Here is a 24,587-nt window from a genome sequence, read left to right as displayed (position 1 = left end):
ATCCTGTCTGGGGAGAGCGACCCCATTAACCGACTCCCTCCACCCGGCTGTCAGGGGCAGCCCCATGTGAGAAAGCTGAGCCCTGTTTGCACTTGACGACCATGCAGGCCCCTCGTTCTCACTCGGTGTCTCTCTCCCTCGCTGGCCCTGGTGATTCCATCTCCCATCCCTCTGTGCTGCCCCAGGCCAAGCTGCCCTTGGCCTCCTCACTGCCCCCGGCCTTCCCGGCCACCAGCTTCTCCCTCAGAGCCTCCACAAGGAACCAACCCTTTGGACACCTTGGTTTTCAACTTCTGACCCCTAGGATTGTGAGACCAGAATATTTCTGTTGTTCTAAAGCCCAGTCTGTGGTACTTTGTTACAGCAGCCTAGGAAGATACTAGTGACCTGGGGTAAGCTGACTGCCCCACTCTGAGCCTTGGTTTCCTCATCTGTAAAATGGGGCACACAGTGACTACTTAGTAACTGAAAGTGTGCAAAGTATTGGTGGGAGGTGGGTGGGACGTGTCTTTCCAAACCCGACGTGGGCAGGTTGGAAGAGTGCTTTGTTCTCTGCTGTTTTTTTCTGAGAAAGGCCAGGTGCCGGAAACTTTTTCTCCCCTCCGCCTTTTTTTAACTTTAATTTAAAAAACTCTTTCTGACTGCCAACAGAGTCTCTGCGTTCTTTTCCACGCGGATATAAAAATGCATCTGGACTCCGAGCCGAAATGGCCCATTCAGAGCTTTACAACACATGCGTTCTCAGCTGGCGAGGCAGCGGAACAGCCTGATCGCGGGAGCTGGGGTTTCAAGATGGGAGAGAGATTGGTCGGGAGTCTGGCGCGGTGGGTATTCCATCCTGGTGCCAGGGTCCCTGAGGAGCTGCGGTCCCAGGGACACAGTCGGGTGGGGGAGGCCAAGAAGCTGCATCTGGTGGAAGCTAAGCCCAAACTTGAAGAACAAACAGAGGCTGGGAGGGGGTCCGGTGAATGCCTGGCCCTCTGGCTTCTATTTAGGGTAAGCAAATGGGAGTTGGGGGGGGTGGCAGGCAGGAAGAGAGGGGCAGGCATTTTTCCCCCTGCTCCTTCCTCCAGGACTATGGCCCCTGCAGCTCCAGGCTCACCTTTCCCTCCAAGCATCCCTTCAGCAGGTGGTGACAGCTCCCAGTGTCACTGGTCTCTAGGGGCTTCACATCCCTGATGAGTCCAAGCCCTACTGACTGACCCCCCCCGCCAAATCCCTCTTCCTCTGGACCATCTGGGGGTAGGTTCTGTCTCCTGACCCAGATGGCAGCCGCAAGCTCTGCCTCGACCCAGGGCAGATGGACCTCCCACCCCGGACAGCAGGTCTTGCGCCTTGGCCCTGATTAGAGGACGTGAGGCCGGCAAGGACTGCTCTGCACTTCCAGCTGGCTCCAGAGCTACCCATCACCCGGCTCTCTGGCCCGGCTGTCCCAGAATCACACCTCTTTGATCTCCTCTGACCTGAGCCACCAATCACGGGCACCAGGAGCCCCAGCCTCAGCTGCCTTTCCCACGTTCCCCAGGAAAAACCTGTGAAGGTGGAGGGAATGATGGCGCTGTCGTGACTGTGTCCAGGCCTGGCGGCCGTCTTTCCAGAACAGAGAGGCACTGGATGGCGGCCAGTGCAGCTTGGGCCCAACCTTTCCACAGCCTTCCTTGGAGACAGGCCTCCTCCTCCGGCAACAAAGGCCCATTGGATGCCCTTGGCAGGACTACCGTCAAGGGCTGTGGCTCTGGGCAGAGCCGAGGACGGGCCTCCTGTCTTTCAAAGTCCAGGGAGCCTTCTCAGCCTGGCCCCTCCTGCTCTGTGTCCTGCAGACGTCAAATCCACCTGAACACGGACACTGCCAACCTGTCCCAAGCCATCTGTGCCCCCATCGCCGGGAGGAAGCGTGACCTAAGCAGGCCAAGAATGATGTGTGCCCAGGAGCACAGAGAGCAGGAGCACCGGCTGGGCTAGAACTGCTACGGGTCCTTCTCTGCCAATTCAAGTGGAGAACAGGGGCCTGTGACTCCTGGGAGGAGGGCCTGCACCCTGGGATGCTATGCCATTTCCCTGTGGTGATGTCCTGTCCTCGAAGGGGCAGTTCCTTCTAGCTCCTGTCCCCACGCTCCCAGAGTCCTGTACACAAGCTCTTGGCCAATCCTACAGCTGCTTCTGGCCTCACAGGGCTGGAGCTGGGAAGAAGCTAGTCCGGGAATAAGTGGGGCCCTTTGTACAATATTGGGTGACAGACTGTGGGTCCCCACTTAGCACCCTGCTCCACTCCAAGTCTGGATACGGTGGAGATGAGGGAGGGCTTCTGAGAGAAACACTCAGGGCCCCATTTCCAGGCTGTCATGTCTAAAATCTTCCAGATAAATAATTGTCCCATCCATCCATCCATCCATCCATCCATCCATCCATCCATCCATCCATCCATCCATCATCCATCCATCCATCCACCCACCCACCCACCCACCCAGCTCAATCCAGTTAAACTCAACACCTTGGTGCTGCTGATTCTCAGTGATGTAGGACGTTTACCTTCTCATCTGAGGATGTGGCCTGTCCTGATCCAGTTCCCAGCCCATGCATGCGTTGGCTGAGCCTGAGTCTGCCTTGAAATGCAAGGCTCAGGATTCAAACACATTTCCTGGGACTCTGATGACAGGAACTACACAAACACAGGCGAGTGCACACATCCAACACACACGTGATCAGAGGAGTGGGACAGAACCCAAGTCGTGAATTTGCTTCCAGTTAACATTTTGGGAGACAAAGAACTACCGATACCCGGCTTCAGCCACAGCATCTCCAACCCATGGGGCCCCGAGCACCCAGCTGCCTCCACTTCCCTGGTGTGAGGCCCTTACACAGCACTCCACTTTATCTTCCCGATTGCCACAAGGGGCAGCCTATTTCCTGTTGTGTGATGAGTGACCTGGGGTTTAGGGACATGAAATCCCTCTCCATGGTCACGTAGCTGGAGAGAGGCAGTTCTGACTCCACAGGCCACACTGCCAACCACTGCATGGCTCCGCTTGTCCTGAACACAGGCTGCCCAGGGGTGACACGCCCCACGGATTCCTCATTTCCATGGGCCAGTGTCCGCTTCAGACCCTGGCTGCATCCCCACAGGCCCCCATGGAGAATGAGCTCTCTGCTCCCTCCTTGCACTCAATTAAGCAAACGTGTGTCGCAGGCTCACCATTGACCATAGGATGGCGATCACTGTTTACTGTGCATTTAACGTGGCCCAGCTGCTTAAGCAGCACTGTCTGGCTTGCTCACCACCTCTTCCCACCACATGCCTTGTTTCAGTGGAATCTGCAAGGTGAAGGCCACAGGCATGGCGAGGCCTAATGGGAGCCCCTCCAAAGCGACCAGCATCACCCCGCCAGGGTGGGCCCAGCCCTGTGTCCATGCTGCTCCCTCTGCCCCTCCCCCATCAGCATGCAAAAGTGAGACACGTGGAAGGCGACATTAACTGGTGCGACCCTACAATTAAAGCTGTGGTTGTTTACCACAGTGAGAACGGCTCTGCCTGCCTGCCAATGCCGACTGCCATCCCGTCTCCCCACCGCCGGCTCCCCCCAAGTGTTTATTTAAGCCAACACATTGCTCTGCTAATTGGATAACATTCCATGTGAAAATAGACCTTTTAAAGCAACAGCAGTGGTGGCAAATAAAAACAGCTGCAACTGCAAAAGTACAAAGCGGGGTGGGCCGGGAAGAATTAAAGGCACATGCATGGGAAAGAGGGATATCCCGGTATCCGGGCTGCAGGTCAGTCCTTTGTGTTCCTTCCCTTCCACGGTGCTCTTCCCTCCTTCCTCCATGACCAGCCTGGTCTGTCTGGGTGAAGAAAGAGGAGGTGGCAGCTTCTAAATGGCATCCCAGTGGCTACTGGCTACCTCTTGGCCAATGGGGATGGGCATGCCCATCTGGGAACCCTGGGTCACCTGCCCAGGTAGGCTCTTGCTGCAGGCTGGACGAGACAAAGTGTGCGATGTATGTCAGGTACAAAGCCTGCGCAATTGGTCTCGGGAGCCTCTGGCTGTAGTAATCAGTTGCCTGGTTACTCTGAGCTCAGCCACAACAGCCTTTCTGGAGCCTCGTGCTAGAATCCTCTTCCTAGTTTTGAGGTGTGTGCTTGACGCTGAGGGGCTTGCCTGATGAGAGTGCTCTCGATGACGTTTGGGGCGGAACTCGGGGGTCATGGAGAAAGATCGAAAGATTCAGAGTCCCCAAGGGCAGGGAGCATGGAGATGACGCCTGCTTGGGGCCCAAGCAGAGGCGGTGGTGCCGGGGGACGCACCAGGCCAATTTCTCCTCTCCTCAGCCAGCTGGAGAAGTGGACTGAGAAATGCCAGGGAAAGAGCACCATGCTGGGAGCCGACAGCTTGGGTTCAAGCCCCAGCCTGGCCCTGCCCAGAAGCCATAGCTTTACAGACTCGAGGTTCTACAACCAGCTTTTACTCCCTCCTACGTCTCTCCCTGAACATCTGCTCACCCATCCCTCCCATCGTTGCTTCCCCTTCTCCCTTCTTCCCATCTGAGGACTGCGTGGGGCCCCCATAGGAGGCTCACACCTCCAAGTTCAAGTAGGTACTGAAGCGGAGAGTGGCCGATGGCTGATTTTCAGGGAGGGCACTGTGGCAGGAGATGGGAGTGAGGCCACTGAGCCCTGGGGAGGTTTCTAAAGGAGATTGCTTTTCTAGAGCGCTTCCGAAAAAGGAAGGCCACTCAGGGAAGCTTGCCCCGAGGACCTGAGAACCAGGGAGGCGCCTGGGAGTCCCACTCATTCCTTATGTGAAGGTTAAAAAAAAAAGATCCTCGGGGTTTTTACTCCATGTCTCCTCAGAGCATCGCTCACCCTCTTGTAACTCACATCCACCCTCGAGCTAACTAGATATTTACAATATTCACAATTCCATTCACCAGCAGCCAGTGCACACGGCTCCGTGGGTCAGTGGAGAGCGCTAACTGTTCCACTCGGGAGACAATGGAGTTCTTCAGGCAGCCCGGGAGAAGCACCGCAGCTCCTCGGGGAAGCAAAAAGAGCAAGGGGAGCTCTGCAGCAGACGCTCCTCATCGGCTCAGGATGCACGAAGGGCTGGGTGTTTGGAGAGGGCACGAAGAGTGCTCGCATCTGGGGACAGGGAAGAGCTGTGCCTGGACTGGCGGGGCCAGACGTAGCTTCCAAGCCCGGCTGCCGGCTGTTACAGGCGAGGGGCTGTGTGGTGAGTATTTGCTCTCCTTGGTGCCCTTTCTCCTGGAGCCAGGACTGGAAGGCAGGGGAGGTTGGAGGGGGAGGAGCTGCCAGCCACTGGGCTGAGCTTGGCATTGACACCCGTAGCCTGGCCTCCATGTGGGGCAGGGGCCACTCAGGCACTCATGCTGCCCTGTCCACCTGAGAGCCCCCTTTCCATTCCGAAGGTGACCGTGTCCTGGCCCTGGGCCCATGAAATTTCGAGACTGGGAGCCTATGCCCGGTCTAACCCTCCTGGCCCCGGAGCAGGTCCATCCTGGAGAGATGCCATGTGCGGGGAGATGGCTCCTTCCCTGGTCCTTCTTTTCGCGCCATCACCATCTTCACCACTGTTACCATCCTCCCCCTCACAGCTAACAGGCAGGGATCACAGGGGCCCTGTACTAAGAATCTCATCTCATCCAAACCTCACGGTAACTCGAGGACAAAAACCCTCTTACCACTCCATAAGGGGAAAGTGAGGCGCACGGAGAGTCAGGCACCTGCCCGAGGTCACACGGCGGGAAAGCAGCAGTGCTGGGGCTCGAACTCGGGCAGCCTGGCTTCCACCTGCGCTCTAGCAGGTGGCCCTCACACTGGCCCTTCGTTCTTCTCTCCGGCCACAGGGGAAGGGCCGGCCACCTCTGAGGGGATCTGGGCGGGTGGCAACGAGGCGGAAACAGCTCACCTTGTGCCAAGCCCGGGGCCAGGGTTTCATGTGCACCATCCGCCTTCACCCTGTGAGGCAGGACCTGTTATCCCTCCTGTTTGACAAATGAGGAAACTGAGGCCCAGGGCTAGGAAAGCTGAGATGCCGGCAGTAACAGCTGGCGCTCTGGGTGGCTGTCCCCTGGCTTCCCTCAGAGCTGATGCCAGGCCTGCACACATGGGGTGCTGCCCCGTCCCTGCAGCCACTGTGGGAGGCGAGGGAAAGGCGGCAGGCCGAAAAGAAAAGGGAGCAGATGTCTGGACAAACGTGGCCGTGCGTTGATAAAACAGGCACTTGAGCTCAAGATGCCGAGACAAAGGTGGCTGGCAAGGCTCCTGAGGTTCTGGGGTCCCTTCTGCCTGCATGTGTTCCCAGGGTCCACAAAGGCTGCAGCTGTGTCCCCGAAATGTCACCTTAGCTCCACCCACCGGGCCTCTGGCAGTGCCAACTTGCTAGAGGCCTATGGGTGCAATCCCGGCAAACAGCCCACTTTCCTAGGAGGTGGTGGGTTCCTAGCCTTGGGTGAGACCTGTGCGGGGCTTTATTGTGTCCTCGAAAGAAGACGAGGCCAAGGGAGGAGCAATGCCACAAGGGCTGTGACCATGGACAAAGCTGGACCCCAGCCACAGCCTCTGCCCCACGTTGGCTGCTGGGCCAGGCGAGGGCGCGGTCAGTTCCCACCACAAGAACGAGCCCGCGTGCTGCACCGTGCCCCAACCCAGAGGCTGCCTCGCTTGAAGAGTAAAGGGCGCTCCACGTCTCTAGGGAGCTCCGAGGGACTCTGTGCACAGCAGCACCTGCCTGGGCTGCCCTCGCCTGCAACCAGCCACCAGGAGGGAGGAGGGAAGAGGGAGGAGGAAAGGAAAGACGTGTTGCACGGGTCCCCACGTGGGTGCCTTGGAGTCTCCTTGTCAAGGTCTGTCTGGGATGCCCACCCCGGGGAGCACAACCTAGGAGCTTTCTGTCTGCCCTGGAGAGGCCTGGGAAACCCACTCACTTCCCCACTGCGTATTCCAGGTCCCTGTGCATGTGATGTGGGCGAGGGAGGAATGAAAGGGGATACAGAACTGTTCCTTCCTCTAAACGCAAAACCCAGGGTTTTTTCTTCCAAGGATGTCATGCAAATTAGCAGGGTTGGAGGAATCAAAAAAAAAAAAAAAAAGGAGAAAAACCACAGAGCTTTGCTGCTACTCGTACAAAAGGCCCAGAAAGGAGAGGCCTGTTGGGCAGGGACCACCGTCTCACCTTGGCGTCCTGCTTGGTGAGGAAGTCCACAAAGCCGAACCCCCGGTGCGTGCCTGTCCCAGTCATCTTCTTGGGCAAGCGGACAGTCTTCAGTTCCCCGAAGGTGCTAGGGGCAAAAGGCAAAAATACGGCATTTGAGAATCGAGGCCCAGAACGCTCGGCCTCCCTGGCCCGGGGAGCTTTCCAGCCCTGTATACACATGGCCTGGCTGTGGAGGCGAGGGCTGCTTGTGTTGCCAGCCAGGGCCCCATGCTGGGGGCCAGCGGGGTCTCCTGAACCAAATTCACCCCCACAGCAGAGCTCTGTGTTGAATAAGCACGGGACCTAGGATATATCTTCAGCACAAGACGCCTGAATGACACAGAGCGACACCCCCTAAACCCCACTTCCCCTCCCTCTGTACTTCTGTTCTGGTATCTGCTAAACCTAACTCAGGCAGAGCTCTGGAGGAGGAAATGGCTTTAAGCAGGGATCAAGCAGGTAAACATGGCCGGGACCACCCCCAGGCCCCTCCTTTCCTTGGGCACAAACCTTGGAGAAATTCCCGGACAAAGAACCAGGCCTCCCTTCTTCACCACTTCTCGCGAGCCCCAGCCCCATTCTAATGTCCATTTGTCAAATGTATACGTGCAAACTGCTGCCGATAAATATTTAATGTGCCTGGTGTCCAAGGAGAGGAATTATTTTATTTGAGAATCTCCGCAGACTTGCGGGTGCCTGGGCACACACACTGACACACGATGGTCGAGGGGGCTTCAGGGCCGGAGACCGATTGGGTAGGAAACACGGTAAAGGCCGTTTGCTCTCCAGAAACGACATAAACTGAATCCAAAGCGTTAACCCGCGGCCCCACCAGCATGACCAGGCATCTGCCAGCCCAATTTCTGAAGTCAGGACAGTGTGTAAATGCAGCATTATGAGCCCTCAGAATGAATCTGCACGTCTCCGCGGAGCCCTGCCCGGCAGTGCTGCTCCCCCCGCCTGGCGCCTCTCCGAGCCAGCGACAGAAACGGGACTGCTGGTGACAAGACCAACCTCCTGGGAGGGGAGGGGCTGGGAGGACAGGCAGTGGAGCCCTGTCAGTCTTCCCAGCCCATGTGGAGGAGGCGGGTTGGGGCCTGGAAGCCGGGCAGGTGGGGACAGGCAGGAAGGTGAGGTGACAGAGCTGAGGAGCCAGGCCGCAAACCCTGCTTTATCCTGCCACCTAAAGGCAGCCACGGCCCACAACAGACATGCTGCCTCTCCCTCCTTAGAAGCCCCGCACCTCCGCCAGGCTGGCCTTGGGCAGGGGGGCACGGGGTAGGGGATGGCTGAGGTTCCTTGTAGATGCCCTCACATAAATGTTCCTTTGGTTCCTAGTTCTTCAGGGAGCCACAGGGACGCAGGGACAGCGCATCTGGTGGCGTTGAGGACCCGAGACTGAGAGCACTTAGGGCCCTGTGCTGTGGAAACCTGTGCGGCCCTCTGACTTCCCCCGGGACTGAATCTCAGCTCTGCTATAGTAAAAACCACACCTGTCTTGTTTATCATGGGTCTACAGCAAGGAGCCCAGTGCCTGGGCCAGCATGGATGTCTGACAGTATTTTTAAAATAAGCAAGCGGTAGCACCCCGCAGGTGGACGCGAACCCTGGTACACTACACCCATACTCAGAGCACCATGAATAAAGATGACCCAAAACAGGCCACACACTATGTACAAAGAACACGCATGTTAGTGGTTAGTTACCACCCCATTTCACAGATAAAGAAACTGAGGCTCAGGGAGATAGCCGTTCTTACTAGTAAGTGGCAGGGCCAGACTGTGAATTTGGGGTGTCTGATGCTGAGCTTTCTGTTGCTCCATGTCTCACCCCCTTAGCTATCTGCAGGAGACTGGCCACTTTCAGGAATGGGGTGGGGCAGCTAGGAATGCCCTGAGGGATCTCAGAGGGGTCCAGTGATTTGCCCAAGACTCCAGGACAAGGGACGCTGAGTTGCAGTTCCTTCCACCCAGGCTGTGTGCAACCTCCTCCTGCCTCTGCCCAAGGGCTACAGTCCTGTCCCTTGATGGTCTCAATGGCCCTCTGCCCAGATTTCTTAACCCTTTCTAATTTCTGGTGAGCCAGCCTATGTGTGTATGTGCATGTGAAACAGAGAGAGGGAGAGAGAGAGAGGCAGAGAGGGAAGAGATGGAGAGGGAGAGGGAGAGAGAGAGGGGGAGACTGAGAGGTTAATTCCGCCCTCTCTGCAGCACACGGCATGCTGTGGATGCTCTGTGCATGGTAAGCAGCTCAGGGTCCGGAGAAAGGCGAGGAAAATAATTAAAAGGTGGGGAAAATAGCTGATGAGGGGAGGCTGAAGGAGCCATGCTTACGTGGCCTGGGGAAGTGGCATTCGAGAGCGTGGCAGGGGGAGCCATGACAGAGGGGCCCCCTGGATCCAAGGGGAATTGTAGGGAAGGGTCAGAGAACTGGGATCCTGTCCCAGGCAGTGAGGGGGCCAAGGGCGGGGGTGTCATAGTCCCCATCTGGGGTTTCCAGGCAGGCATCTGCAGAACAAATGAAATGCTGTGACCCAGGACCCGAGTACTCCCCAAATCCTATTCTCCAGGGGATCAGGGAGATGGTGATGGCGAGCCTGTTGTTCCCCCTTCTATCTGTGAAGAGGATAGGAGAAAGCTGGGGCCCATGGAGCAACTGGAAGATCAGGGTTAGATATCAGGTGGAACTTCCCAAGGCTGTGAAACTGAAATGAAGGGCTGGGACATGAAGATGCCATCATGGCTGCGTCGCTCTGGGGACCAGTGATCAAGGGCCTGTGATGGGCTGGGGCTTTAAAATATACTGTTTCCAGGACTGGGGGACAGTGGTGATACCCTGTTTTTACAGGTGAGAAACCAAGGGCCAGAGAGGCCGTGTGACCTGTCAGGTCCCACTGCCCCGGGGCTTAAACCCAGGAAAGGCTTCCCTCCCAGCCCAAGACCGATGCGGGGACAGTGGGGGGCTCTGGTTCCTATATGGCCGTGTGGGGCAATAAGAGGCTGATCCTAGCAATCTCAGAGAGATAGCGGGAAAATTAAAGTGGAAGATAAGAGGGGAAGTGGGGGAGGAAAATATCGATGAAGTACCTTTAGCTCCCCGGAGATACGCGATGTGTAACTACTAGCCACTATTAAGGCTCTTATCTGACAACTAAGTCATGGAGCCATTTCTAAGAGTGGCTCTGGGAGGAAGTTGTGCGTGAACCCTCAGCTCCTGGGAGCAGAGGCCGCCACCTGGATGAGGCCAGGCAGGGCCACCAGGGCCACCGGGGCCCAGAGAGGGAGGAGAATCGCCGGGCACCCAGGAGCTCCTCCCCAAGCCCGGACTCTGCCGTTTGGGGAAGGAGACGCGCATACTCCCCACTGTGTAGATAATAGAAACCACAAAACAGCAATTACTGTGTCAGAAGCTGTGAATTAAAGGGACATCCGGGCTTTTAAACATGCCCCCCCACCACCACGCTCACACCTCAAGAACGAACTCACACCTCACTTTTCCAATCACTTCATTCGCCTCGGGCTCACCAATTACTCCCCCACACCGAGGCCTGCCCCTCCGCCTTGCCGAGCGCGCATGGCTGCTGGTGGGTTCGTGGGTTCGCGACAACTGGAGTTTGTTGTCACGTTTCTAATTTCTTGGGAGGTGTGTGAGGGTGGGGGTGGCATGGGGGAGGGCGGGGTGGGAAGGGGTGTTGCGCTGGGCAAGCCAATTACGCTCGGCCCTCATAAACAAGTCTGGGCATGCAAATCGTGTTTGCACACAGGCCCGAGTGCAGGCGCACATCTGTGTGTGGGCCCTGCGTGCACATGGGGCTCTTCCCCCGGGGTGCGCTGTGCCCTGGTGACCAGATCTGCCACAGCCCTGGATGGCGACTGCTCAGGGTCTTTGGATCTGCAACCAAAAAAGGATGGCATCCTCCCTCCTGGACTAAAATAATGGGACCAGGGGGAAGGAAGCAAGAGGCGAGGTGTAGGGAAGAGAGAGAGACCCCTCCAGAGCTGCCGAGCTTGCCAGTTTCACGGCTGCTCTGGTGCCTGGGTTTGGGGGCTTAATTGATAGGCTGGGAGGTCGCCCTAACCCTCTAGCCCGCACGCTGACACCAAGCAGAGGTCAAGCACACCAAGGAGGCAGGACTGCTGTTCCCAAGACACAAGCCCTTATCACTCTCCTACTTGGATCAGCGAAAGAGGGCAGCCAGCGTCCCAGCAGAAGTGCCGGGTCACTTGGGGGAGTCTTCCTTCCCCCTGTGCTCAAGGATAGTGGAAGGAAAAACCAGCTTCCACCCCAGGGACCCAGAGGCGAATAACACTGTGGTCTGCACAACAAAGGGGTGGTTTTGTGATAAGAATAAACCATAGGCTCCTTTCAGTTCCTTCTCGAGGTAAGAAAAAGGAGCCAGATCTCTTGGCATTAAAAATCCTTTCAAGCCCAGCCGGGCGTGGCTCAGCAGTTGAGCGTCGACCTAGGATCTAGGAGATCGGGGTTCGATTCCTAGTCAGGGCACATGCCCAGGTTGTGGGCTGCAGCCTATCGATGACGCTCTCATCATTGATATTTCTCTCTCTCTCTCCCTCTCCCTTCCTCTCTCTGAAATGAATAAAGACATATTTAAAAAAAAAAATCCTTTCAAATAATCGACGATTTTCTAACATGCATCACACACCTAACATAAAACCGAGGCTCAAAGCAGTCACATGATTTCTCCAAGGACACTTGGTGAGTCAGCACCTGCCACAGGGGTGAAGCGACTTGCCCCAGGTCCCATAGATGGTCATGAGCCGAGCGGGGCCCAAAGTAGGTGATATTTGTCCCTGAGCCTGTGCAAGGCCCCTGTGAGCAAGGTGCCGGGAGGGAGTCAATGGTGACCATATGCCAGCCTTGTTCTCAGGGGACCCTCACCTGGGGGAAGAGTCCCCTTCTGCCCTGGAGACACTTGAGGACTTTGGGATAAAATCCCTCATCTCAACTCCATATGGGCTATAGCCCTAACCCTCTAGCCCGCAGGCTGACACCAAGTAGGGGGCTTCTGATCTCGGTGCACTTCCGCCCGCCACCCCCATGCGCACCATCCTCAAAGAGGGTCCACCTGGGAACCCACAGGCCACGTAGTACTCCCACTGGGTGAATAAATGTGGCAGGTTGGCAGTGGCTGTGCCCAGTGTCCCATCTCCTGTCCTCCATTCTTTACAGAGCAGCCATGTGGCCAAGGGCCCTAGCTGAGGCAAGGTGGGGAGACAGATCAACTGGACATCCAGAGACAAAGCCACGCCTCCATCTGCGACAGCTGACCTCTGCAGTGGAGGGAGGCTCGGGAGACAGGACCCACTGTCCAAACTCTCCATATCTGCGATGCGGAAACACAAGCAGGACTGGCCGCCTCACATACAATGTATATTCGACGGTGGCAGCACAGTCCCACGCGGGGACAGAACATTCCTATCTGTCCCTGTCATTCTGTCCTGCAGACACTCTTTCATGTATGATGATGACAAGTTGCCACAGGAGAGTTTGGCCCCTCGCAGTCCATGCTCCTTCCAAAGTGCTCATATCTGTTCCTTCAGTGGCAGGGAATAAGTAACAGGCAGCAAAACAGGGCCGACTTGATCACTAACCAAGGCCTGTGGCTGGACGACAAGGTCCACCATCGTGCCCTGTTGGGTGCAGAAAAAAGACAGGGTTCCTTCCAGACATCCCGGCCACAGTGCAGGCACAGGCAGGGGGTCTCAGTGTGGCTCCACCTGCAGGGGCTGTTTTCACTCCTCCAGAAGGTCACGTGGGTGAGTGTGTCTCAACCCTGCGTGGAGCCCACGCTAAGCCAGGAGCGATGGCTTTGGAGCTGCTGAACGGAGGCCCAGTTCTGCGTGGAGGCTCCTCTTTTGTTCCCACTTGCTCTCTTTTTAAAGAAGGCCTTTCAGAAGGAACTTTTCCAATTACTCGCCGCTCATTATGGTGAGGGCCGGAGGGAGAAAGGTTACCTTATCGCCATCAGCGCAATGCTCCCTTTATTTTTGCCTCTCGAAGGCTGAAAAGTGGCCTGGTTTCCAAGAAAGTGAGAGAAGAGAAGTGTGGAGGACGGCGCTGAGCTGCTCTCAATAGCCTTTCACGGGGAACTTGCCAGGCAAGCGTGACCCTCTCGTCTCTAGATGAGGGATCCCGGGGACAAGCAGTTAAACAGTATCTCTGAGTCAGAGTCAGGGCCCGAGTTCCAGGCAGATCCCAGACTCTCCTGAGAGGCTCTGGTGGAGGGTACATGGCACCAGGGGATGAAAGCTCTTGGCTGAGCTGTTTCTGGGCTGAACTGATGAGAGAGGGAGAGGGAGAGGGAGGTACGGAGGGAGGAAGGGGGAGGAGAAAAAGAAAGAGGGAGAGAGGTATGTGAAGACATCCTGAAATGAGCCAGAGCCAGGTCAGCAGGAGGGACAGGATGCTGGCCCCCAAGTCAAAGACCTCGGGCAGACAGATGATGGGAAGGAGCCAAGAGAGCCCCAGCTCTGTGTGACCCCTGGAAACATGAAAACCTATTAGCCTCTCTCAGGACACAGGCATTCAATGAAACACAGTTGGGAAATAAAAAGGAACTAAGGCCGTCATCACAGCAGGTCTGAGCATACACAGTACAGTGAAAGGCCTTTGCCCCCGACACTCAGGGGAACCCTCTAGTTCTCTGGGGGCTGTGTAGTGGGACCTGCTACAGAAGTCTGGTTTTGACAGCCAGGGGCCAAGGCACAGCATCACTGAAAGAACCCAAGTTTGGAGTCAGACCTGGGTTCAGATTCTACCCCTCCACCCATATCATCTTTCTGAGGCTCAGTTTTGTCACCTGTAAAATGGAAGCAATCCCTGCCCCTCCCACCATACAAGGCTGCTGACTTCATGGTTCCTGGCATCTCTCAGGAACGAACAAATGTATGTTGTTAGTAATGCCCGTGTCCACTAAAAGGATATGTACTAGTGCCAAGCAACTGACGCCCTCCCAAGCCCTTATGATGTTTCAGGTGGAAGCTGAGAAGGAGCAGGCTGGGCCCGGCAGGCCCCTCCCGATGAACCCCAGGGGTTTCCAGCAAAGAGTTGACATAAGAGGGTCAGGTGTGGCTTTGTGATTCTTGGAGCCCTGAGAAATGAAGCAGTTCTCCATCTCACCTGCACGTCCTGCTAGTTTTATAACATAATTGGAAGCAATTGTCCCCAAGGAGGCATCCCTCAGCCAGACCCAGGTACCCCTGTCTTTCCTCGGGCTGAGCAAGCCCATTGGACAGCCCGTGTCCCTCTTCCTCAGAAGGAGAAGCCACCCCTGGCCTGGGGCAGACATGCTGGTCAGTCCCCCGCCTCTGCCAGGGCGAGTTAATGGAACACACAGCGGCCGCGCTCTCCCTCACTTCTCCCCCTCTGGTCTTCAGCTGCTTCAAGTACAGCTAATCCCATTACAGGAAAATAAAGTAGATAATTCAGGCTAATGAAATCGTCACAAGAATGTGGCCGGCCGGAGGTGGACATTCAGAACCCATTTAACACCCTTTGGTGGTGTTATCCTCGGTACAGGAGATGTTGGAGAGAAAGGAAAAAATTAAAAAGGAAAAAGAAGCCAGCCTCTTTCCTGTTGGCTTCAGTCTAGTTAAAGGACTCATCTGCCACGGATCCTGCTTCTCGCCATTATCTCCGCTGTGCCCGGTATCTCCGCACTAGACCAGGGGCAAGTACGCTTTGTCTGTAAAGGGTCAGATGGTAAATATTTTCGGCTTTGCAACCGCTCAACCTTGTCACTCTAGCAAGAAAGCAGCCACAGACCGTATGTAAATGACCAGGCATGGCTTCTCGCCAACACAACTTTACTTACATAAACAGGGGCTGGCACATGAGCTTTAGTTGGCCAACCTCTGCATTAGCCCCCAAAACCTCACTGATCGATAGGTGCCCCCGATGCAGCCTGGGCTTGGCACCTCCTGCACAGCAGGAGAAGGCACTGTGCATTTCGGAAAGCCTCCCCCAGCCTGGCCAGTGCTCTCAGAGAGGCCTGGTGCATGGAGGCACAAGGCAGCCTTCACCTCCTGGGGAAAGCCCCCTTTCCTCAGTGGCCGGGGAGTGACAGGCAGCATGCGGGTGACAGGCTGAGTTATGGTGTGTTTGCACCTGGCGGTGAGTGCCAGGTCCCACGGAGCCAAGAACCATACATCTTGCCACCAGCCCAGAGACCTACTCAGCACGGAGGCAAAAATAAGGGCCGTAAACCCAGCTGCTGTCCCGCGAAGCGGCGAGACAGGAAAAGAACGCCAAGGTGAAGGGTGCAGCGTCAGAGGCTCTCCCACCCAGACCGCAGGACGGCCTACCCGCAAAGGGGGCGTCTGCTGTGACCCCCCTCCTCCTCACTGTCACAGACTTTACATTCTTGCGTGCGTTCTGTTGTGTCGGTTAGTCTGGCTCCCCTGCTGGACTGAGTGGTCAGCACCCTGGACAGCGCCCGGCAGGCGGCTCAGCACAAACCCCACTGCGGAGTGACTAAGGTTGTGAAGGGACACTTGTCTTTTCCTCACTGTTCGGTTTCGGGCCCTCTCAAGGCCCAGGTCCTCAATACCAGACACAAGAAACAGAGTGGGGAGGGGAGCAGTGTTCGCCAAGTGCCTGCCCCATGCCCGACTCTGCCCCAGAAGCTCTATGTTCATGATCCAGAGCATCCCAGAGCACCTGTGACACAGGGGAGGTCTCTGAGCTCGCAGGGCTCTCACTCAGGGCTGCCTGGAGTTCACGACGTCCTACTTGCTGTGCTACGCCCCACTCCGGGCAGAGTAACCCACTTCTGCCTTGAACTCACTCCTTAGGTTCTCACTGGAGCCTGCCCGCCCCTGGGAAGCTGTCAGTCAAGTGATGGAGGAAGTGGAAAAAAGAGCCCAAGGAGATGCTGGCAGATTCGGAGGGCCGCTTCTGAAGATTCCTGCATCTAGAGGCCCCGACACCTGCCATTAGGAGGGTCACTCCAGACGTCCCACAGCGTTAGGAAGCCCACTGTGGGTGCTCCCCACCCCCTTGGCAAGAGTTCCAAGCACCCATCTGACCTTGCTCAAGGTTGGAGAGAGGCAGAGAGTATGGTCACTGTCACCCTGGGAGTCCCTGGATCAAGTCACAGTTGGGAGGTGACCACTTTTCCGGTACTGTGGGGTTCAGGTACCTCAGGTAACTGAGCAGCCTCAACCCCTGGGCTTCCAAAGAAAGCCAGGACAATCATTACTGCATGATGACAGCTGAGATGCCCCCACAGAAGATGCAACATGCAAACATAGCAGGAGCCTTCGATGGAAGGCCCTGGAGGCCCTCCGCGGGGCAGGCGGGAGATAGGGCGTGGAAGAGCAGTGATTCATGCCGCTGAGCCCGCTGGCGTGGAGGGTGGGGAGAGACACTCACCCGGCCGGGACAAATATTATTTTTAAAAGTCTGGGAAGAAAAACAAAACAACTGGAGCTCAGGATGGCTGGTGAGTTTTAAGATGCAGTGAGACGCAGAAATGGATCTGTGAGGGGGGCCATTTGTTTGGGGCCAAATAAACCAACACAGAACAGTGGCAGCAGGAAAAGCAAGTTTAGACTCGGATGGTCCATGCGAAGCTGAGATGCAGCGGGGGGTAGCCTGGGCCAGGCGTAGCTGGAGGTTTGGACAGAGAGAAACAGGCTCTGGAGGGTGGGTTCCCAGTGAGCCATGTGACTATGACTGTGCGGGTCCCACCACACGGATCTGGGTGTGCGTGGGTGGGGAGACTCTTTCCAAGATTAGAAATCCAGATCAGATTTGGGGTGTGGGAGAACCAAGGTGCCCCAGGCAGAGGTGGAGAGAGAGAAAAGGAATCAGCAGTCAGAAGGGAAGGCAGCCCCCTCGAAACAAGCACTGTTTATCTCAGGAGCGAGTTAAAGAGCATCATTTGCAAAGTTCGCGAGGAGGGAAGGTAAATTATCGTGTCTCTGGCGATGCACAAAGCCCCAGACATGCTTTATCTCCCGCTCCTCTGGGTGCATGGAGAGAGGCTGTTTGTGTGAGTCTTGTTGCGCCAACCGGCCTTCACCTCCCACTCCGTTCCATGCGAAGACCAGGGAGTGTGGCCACAGCTCTCTCTGAGGCAGGACACCTGGGGTGATGCCTGGCTTGACATGAGCCTGGGAGTGGGGTGGGGAATTCTTGAGGAAAACAATCGAGCGGTTTTCACACCCTGGTGGGGCAGGCGGGAGATAATTAAAACCTGACTTGGTTTCTCTGGCGGGATTCACGCTCCCAGTGGGACAGAAGTCCCACCTGGATCAGATGGGGTCTTTCCCGACCCCTGGTGGGGAGCGGCTCCTGCAACAGCAAGGATGAGTTAGCAACCCACGTTTGGGTTGCCCCTGCTCAGATGGGAGAGATGGAAATTCTGGGGGCATCGGTGGTATAGGGGCTGCGAGCACAAGTGTGGGCGTCAAGCTGGGCCTCAGCTTGCTCATCTCTCAAATGGGGCTAATGGTCCCCTGCTCAGAGCTGTGGTGAGGCTTTAATGAGATGGCATCAGAAGCAAAAGGATTGAGTGAAGAAGCGGATAACAGAGGGACGGAGGGAGATGACAAGGCAGGTGAGGATAAGCCTCCTGAGGCGGCATCCTGACAACTGTGTTCTCACCTGTCTTCAGAGCTAGAGGTGAGGGGTCCTGGCCCAGCACCAGGATCCCATATGACAGATGAAGAAAGGGGAGGCGCTGCCCCTGCCCACCTTCAAAATGCCAAGTGGCTGAGGTAGGACCAGAGTCCCTGTGGGCTGTCCCTGAGGCCACAGAGGTGGTCTGGCTGTCTCAACCTCCCCAACCCCAAACAGCGGGGCTCCGCTTGGGTGTGGTCTGCACGCTGGAATTTTGGGCATGATTTTACTTGAAACAAGGTTTCCCTTGGGGGAGAAACCCCCTCTGTACACCAGTGACCATCAGTGGTTCCAGAAAATTCACTGAAAGTGTATGGGGTGGGGTCCGTTTCTGTGGCAGAGCCAGGTGGAACCGTGAGGTCAGAATGGCCTGTGAGGTAAGTGCAGAGGCAGAGCATGGCTGTCCAGTTCTCTTGCTGGGAGTGGGCTCGGCTTTCCTCGGCTCACCAATTCAAACGCTAGTCTCTTCCAGAAACACCCAGAAATAATGTTCTACCAGCTACCTGCGCACGTCGTGGCCTTGTCAGGTTGATACATAAAATTAACCATCACGGGCTCTTTATAGGAGTTGGACAACCGCAGTTCTAGACCAAACTCACCCCCTGGCCCAACCTCACTCTACCCGAGGCATCACATCGTCACCACCCCCCAGCTCGGCCTCCTCCCCACAGGCTCCGTGCTACTCCTGTCACCCTGACAGCCAGGTGCCTTCACCTGCTGCTCCCTGAGCTATTTGTTTTCCCTAATCAGGTCCTTATTAGATCTGGGGCACTCATTAGAGGCCGTGAGAAAAATCCAAGTCTGCTGGTAATGAGGGAGGTTCGAAGAGAGTCATTAGGCCTCTTCACCTCGCCCTCCCGAGGTGCCATTTACCCAAGGGGGGCCTCATAGGGGACTGTTTCCTGGGAGCCTGCCGTGCAGAAGGCTGAGCCCGGTACCCCTCCCACAGCCCTGACCCAGCGACACCCTGCAGGGCCCTGAGAAGGGAAAACCCTCCCCCTCCCCTAGGCACGCGCCCCCCTCACCTTCTCCCCACCAGGCACACATCCTCACCCAACACACAGACCATGGCAGGAGACCTCAGAGACGGGAGGAGGGCAGTCCGAGGTCACCCACTTGGGGGGCCACGTTAGGAAACTGCTCCCCAAACTAGATCCTCACCAAGATATGTGATTATGTGGAAGAAAACAAAAAGCTAGGTGCCCAAGAGTTTAAAAAAAAAAAAAAGGCAGTGGTGGGAAGGGGGATGGGGAGGGGGTGTTAGACATGTGCACAGAAAATTATTTCTTGAGCGAAACTCAAGAAACTGGCTGCAGTGGCTGCCTGTGGGAGCAGCACAAGGGCCACACCTTGCCCCCCACCCATGTTGGAGTTTGGCGGAGGCTGTGGTGGCCCATCTCATGAGTGCTCCCACTCCCTCCTCCCTGCCAGTCTCCCACCTTCAGCCTGGATGGACTCTGGATGTTTCTCTCTCACCTCCAAGCTGATTCAGGGCTGGGCCGTCTGGCACCTGCCTGCCTTGGTCTCCGTAAGGTTAGATCTTTCTCACCATTGGACTCTTGGGTCACAGTCACCTCTTCGGGGAAGCCTACCCTGAACTATAGTCCCAGGTACCGCCAACCTCATCACCCCATATAACAAGGCAGCACAGTGCATGTCCCTCTCTGACGTTACCCGGCTACTGTCCACTTCCCCATGTCGGTCCACCAGCTCCGCTGGGACAGGACCTCACCGGTCTTGGCCACCACTGCAACCCCATGGTACTCGATAATTCAAGAAATAAATGAACGAAGGGAAAACTGAGGTCTATAAAAAGGAGAGGGCCTCTGCCTCCCCCACTTCTTGAAAACAAGCTGTCGTCAAATTCCACTTAGTCTGCAGACACCCCTGAGCTCTGGGCCTGTCAACATGAACACCTACGCCACATCCCAAGTGTCCCCTTCCCCTCCCCCCCCCCGATTTGCTTCCTTACACACGCAGGGCTTACATACCCCAACAGGGGTGCAGCTCTAATGGGGGCATGGGGATGGAGGGAGCCCTGGAACACTTCTTGTCTTGAATTCCCCACCTGGCCCCAGAATGACTTTTCTCGACCAAGTTTCTTGGTGGCTCTGGCTGTAGGAGAAAGTGACAGAATGGGTGACAGGTACAGTTGCCATGACATCGCTGCCGGGTAATTTAGCCTCAGAGCGCCGGCTCCCTTGGAATAATTTAACAATCTGCCATGGGAAGGGAGGAAGGACAAGTGTCGTGTGGCTTGATGTCCCCACCTCCAAAAATAATCTCAGTTCCCATAGCCGGGGAAGGCCCCCAGCTGGAGAGATGGAAGAAAGACATTTTTTTATGGGAATCCAGGTGGGAACACCTTACCTACGTACCATTGCGGGAGGGAAACAAGCGAATCAGAGGAACTGGAGGGATGCCTCTCCAACCCGTCTCCCTTGGGTCGGTGAGGAGCAGAGTGGTTACGATTTTGGGCCCTGTCTTCCCTGCTTCTTGGCTACAGGCCTAAATTTAAGGCAGAAGTGTGCTCGCCTCCCCATCACGTAACATCTGCTTTCTGGTGTCGCTAACATTTTTTTTTCATACTTAAAAAAAGAAGAGAATGAATTTTAAACTGCTTAGGTAAAAGGCAGGGAATACAAAGCCTTGTTTATCCCCTGCCTCGATGCACAGTGCTCAGAGAAACTCGTGGGACGACTTATGTGACGGAGAGAAGACTCTTCAAGGGAGAGGGAGGACACGCGCGTTCCCCGCACTTCAGCCGAGAGGAGGGAGAAAAAAGAAGCCGCAGCTGATGAGAGCACCTTGGGTCTCGGAGCCGCTGTCCTCCCACTACCCGCTCAGGCTGTATGGGATGACCTCGCTAATTCAGTAAATGAACTCTGACAAGACTAAGTGGATGTTTGGATAGATCTTCTCTCATCCCCCCTCCCCTCACTGCCCAAAACCTCAAATAAAATAAATAAAACACGAGACATAGTCTGAGTCTTTTACCAACGATGCAGAGGACGCCGGGCTGAGCTGGACTGGCCCGGGGCCTGGAGCGGCCAGGGTGTTTCCCTGCCTCTCTCTCCTTTGCTTTTCCTCCCCGGCCCTCCCTGCTCCCTGTTTCTGGCGGGGGTGGGGAGGCTCGGATATTATTCAGCATGTTGCCAGAGGTGTCTCCAGCCAATCGGAGGCGATGGCAGCCGCTTGCACCTTGCTGACAGCTGCTGTCAAAACACTCTCACAACCAGCGGCTCGATAATAACTCGAAAATGAGATACAAATGAGGGACTCTTCGCGAGTGGGACCGAGCCGCCACTCCCCCACCCCACCGGGTTCTGAGCGTGGCGGGAATGCTCAGGATGCTGTAGATGAGATAAACTCTGGCCACGGTGGAAATGGGTTAAAGAAACACACACAAAAAAACCCCACAACCAAACCAGCTAGACATGGAAGACTGTCCCCATTCCACTCCCCTCCCAGGGGTCCCGCAGGACCTCAGAGCAAGTCCGAGATCCTTCCCAGAAGGAAGACTGCACCCTCTGAGCTATGCTGGGATGTGCTGATGGAATCACTGAGCAGAAATGACCTGTAGGGTACTTTCTATCTACTAGTCCAGGGAGGCCGCATCCCAGAAAGAGAAAGAGTGGTGGCTCTAACCCAGGCTCCCTCACTTCAGTCCCCGGCGCCTCCCACTGTCCACAGGCAGGCTGCTGGGCTTTTTTTCTGTTTTCATTCATTAAGCCAACTCTTTTCCTAGAACCTGGGCTGCTTCTCCCACAGGGTAGTCGACAGGAGCATGGCTTATTTAGAAAAGCACAAACACGCCCCAGGGGATACGAGCAACGTGCCTGGGACGGAGGGGGCTCCAGGCAGTTGGAGACGCAGGCAGATTTGAGACCTCCTTCTTCTCATGTGCCAGGGTTGGGGGTCTCTCTCTGCTGGTTAAGGCAGGGCCTGGGGCTGGCCAGGAGGGCAGGGAGGCAGGGGCTGGAACCTTCATTTATTTGAGGCTACAGAGTGTCTGCAAAAACTCCATACTCACCCAGAGTTCAGAGGCCCTTAGAAAATCCACTGAATTTTTTTTTTTTTTTTTTTTTTCTGTTCTGGGTTGAGCTCAGCTATATTAAGAGAAGTGGAGGTGATGGCTCAGGCTGGGGTAAAAAAAAAAAAAAAAAAGAGCTTTTGGGAACAAGCTGTTAAAGGGTTTTTATTGAAACCCAAGGAAGGCAGAGTCTGATTATCCCAGGTAGTGTACTCAGGCTGCCTGGATTGAAACCTCCTCCAAGCAGCTCCCTCTCTCTCTTCCCACGCCTTTCCCTCTAGAAAGCAAACCTTTATTCCTCTGTCCATGTGTCAGGGAAACACTGAGCTTTCCCCACCAGTGTGTGACAACATGCATCCTGAACAACTCTGCCTGTGTCAGCTGTGGCTGCTTTAAATAGTCAACTCCCATAAAGAAAGCATCAGCCCGGTGTTAGTAACTTACTTCGGAAGCCGAGCCATTGTCGTAGGCTTTTAAGCACCACACTCTGAAGGACAAGAGGCTCTCAGCCTCCCGAGAACAGGGGAGACGCTGATTTGGGGGTTACGTCAAACCTCACCTACGGGGCCGGGGAAAGAAGGCAGAGACTAGAACTCAGGCTCAGGCCTCGGCTGCCACTTAACCAGCTAGGAGACCTCAGGCAGGGCACTTAACCTCTCTGACCCTCGGTCTCCTCCTCTGTAAAACAGTGATATGAATACCTGCCCCACCTACAGAGGATGCGGGAAGGCGCATGTGAAAGCTAGAGAGAGCTGTGTCTTGTGGTGGGAATGTGGGCGGGTGGCTTTGGCTTTTGTTCAATTTCCCAAACTTTCTGGAATGGGTTACTTTTCTCATCAAAAGACTTTTAAAGGAGCATAGGTCTGATTTGCTAATAACAGAGAAAGATTCCGAAGAGTTTTATATATGAGTTTTGAAATTACATACAGCGCTGGGCAAAAAGAAACACAAAACCCACGAAAGTAGTACTGTCCTGGCTTCATTTGTTGCAACTCAAGTTTTAAAAGGGTTGGCTTTGGAGGTAAAGAGCAACACTGGACAGAGATGGGGTGGAGAGGATGCTAAGAGTCTCCCAAAGGAGTATGACAAGTGAGCTGCGCCGAGTCTGAACTGGGATACTTCGTGAAACCCCCTCAACACTCTCCCCTGGCACCTCTAACAGAGCAATGGGCAACTGTCATATTTTAAAAAATATTTTTCCTTCTGACTCTAAAGCATTCTCCACGCTCAGTGTAGGCAATCTGCCAAACACATAGTAATACAGAGAAGTAACTAACAGGTGCCAACAAACTCACCCACAATGACTAGGATTCTGGTGCACTTCCTTCCAGTCTTTTTTCTGTTTACCCAGGGATGGCACTGTATATGCTATTTCCAATTCTTGCTCTCTTTCACTTAATTGCTGGATCAAAAGCACGTCCCCTCTCAGCCGCATTCTTTATAAACACTACTGATGCCTTCCTGTCACTCTATCCCTAATTTCGCCATCATCTCTCTCCAGTGAACATCAACAGTGTTGCCAATTCTTCCTTCTTATAAACAACCCTTCACCAACCGCCCCCCCACCCCACATAAAACATTCTGTCCAAATTCCCAACTTTTTCTTCAGGATAAAAGTCTAGAGCCAGAGTTACTAGATCAAAGGAGAGAACATTTTAAAGGGTCTCAATAGACGTGGGCCGGTGCCATCCAACCCGGCTGCCATGGCCACGTGTGACTACTGAAAATTAAAAACACTCATTTTGCTATTTAAGGCTAAATGAAATAAAACTGAAATTCAGTTCCTCGCCTGCAACAAGCCACATGTCGAGGCTCGATGGTCATGCAATTCCGTTGCTGCAGGAAGTTCTCGGCACAGGTCGCTGACGCACGGCACGGAGCAGGGCTGTCAGGTGAGCCGGGCCAGGCTGCCACCTTCCCCCAACCTGGCACCATCTACCTTCCCTCGACCACCCTCTTTCTACTCTTTCCCTCCACACATGACTAAAGACTCCTCAAAACTTCCCAGCAATGTACCTATCCCAGGGGCAGATTGAGAATAAATACACTTCTAAACACTCAGCGAGTGTGACTCAGGGTTGTCTTGCGCTTATTTCAACATTTCATATAAACTTTGCACATGACTCCACAACAGAGCTATCTTTGTGCTGAGACAAAATATAGCTTTTTTTTTCTGTATTACTGAGTAAAACGGCTTCAGGAAGATGATCCTTGCTGATCTTGTGATTTGAGGTATAGTAAGACCTCGCTTAATGTCATCAGTAGGTTCATTATTTTAGATGTGCAATTAATTTAAAAAAACCACGATATATACATAGAGAGCATAAGTGAGCGTAAGTGAGGACTAGTTGTGTGGTTCAGTAAAGGGGGTACAATTACTACTGGGTTGAACCAAGTGAAAGTGCTCTTTCTGCAGGTCAAAGGTGACCACATATTAGCATCCTTATATATAGTTTAACCTAATACCTGTGGGCTAGAAAGTATCCCAGCCCACCAGACAGCCAGAAGTGGCTGGAAGGAGGAGAGGAATTAAAACAAACCAAAGCAAACAAAACCAAGAAATCCCTGGGCCCTGGGTTTGCAAATGTTCCGTTAATGTGCTTTTTTCCCCGCTAGGAAAATTGGGGCAGCAGCAACCCCATCACACAAGATGCTGCTGAGAGTTTAGAGGGATTTCTCAGCTGGGGACCGTGTATACT

At 54.9% G+C, this 24,587-nt stretch overlaps 1 protein-coding gene across 1 annotated transcript in view; it reads right to left on the bottom strand.

The window, feature by feature from the left end:
- RBM19 (RNA binding motif protein 19) overlaps positions 1-24,587 on the bottom strand; it is a 74,447-nt gene that overhangs the window by 20,253 nt on the left and 29,607 nt on the right. Inside the window, exon 22 of the mRNA XM_016203102.2 lies at positions 7,191-7,296. Coding sequence (XP_016058588.2) covers positions 7,191-7,296 — 106 coding nt within the window. The remainder of the gene's footprint in view (positions 1-7,190; positions 7,297-24,587) is intronic.

The sequence above is a fragment of the Miniopterus natalensis genome, chromosome 20 (assembly GCF_054644295.1).
Source record: "Miniopterus natalensis isolate mMinNat1 chromosome 20, mMinNat1.hap1, whole genome shotgun sequence".
Taxonomy (NCBI): domain Eukaryota; kingdom Metazoa; phylum Chordata; class Mammalia; order Chiroptera; family Miniopteridae; genus Miniopterus; species Miniopterus natalensis.
The sequence above is the reverse complement of the archived record's forward strand: the minus strand, read 5'-3'. Positions and strand labels throughout refer to the sequence as shown.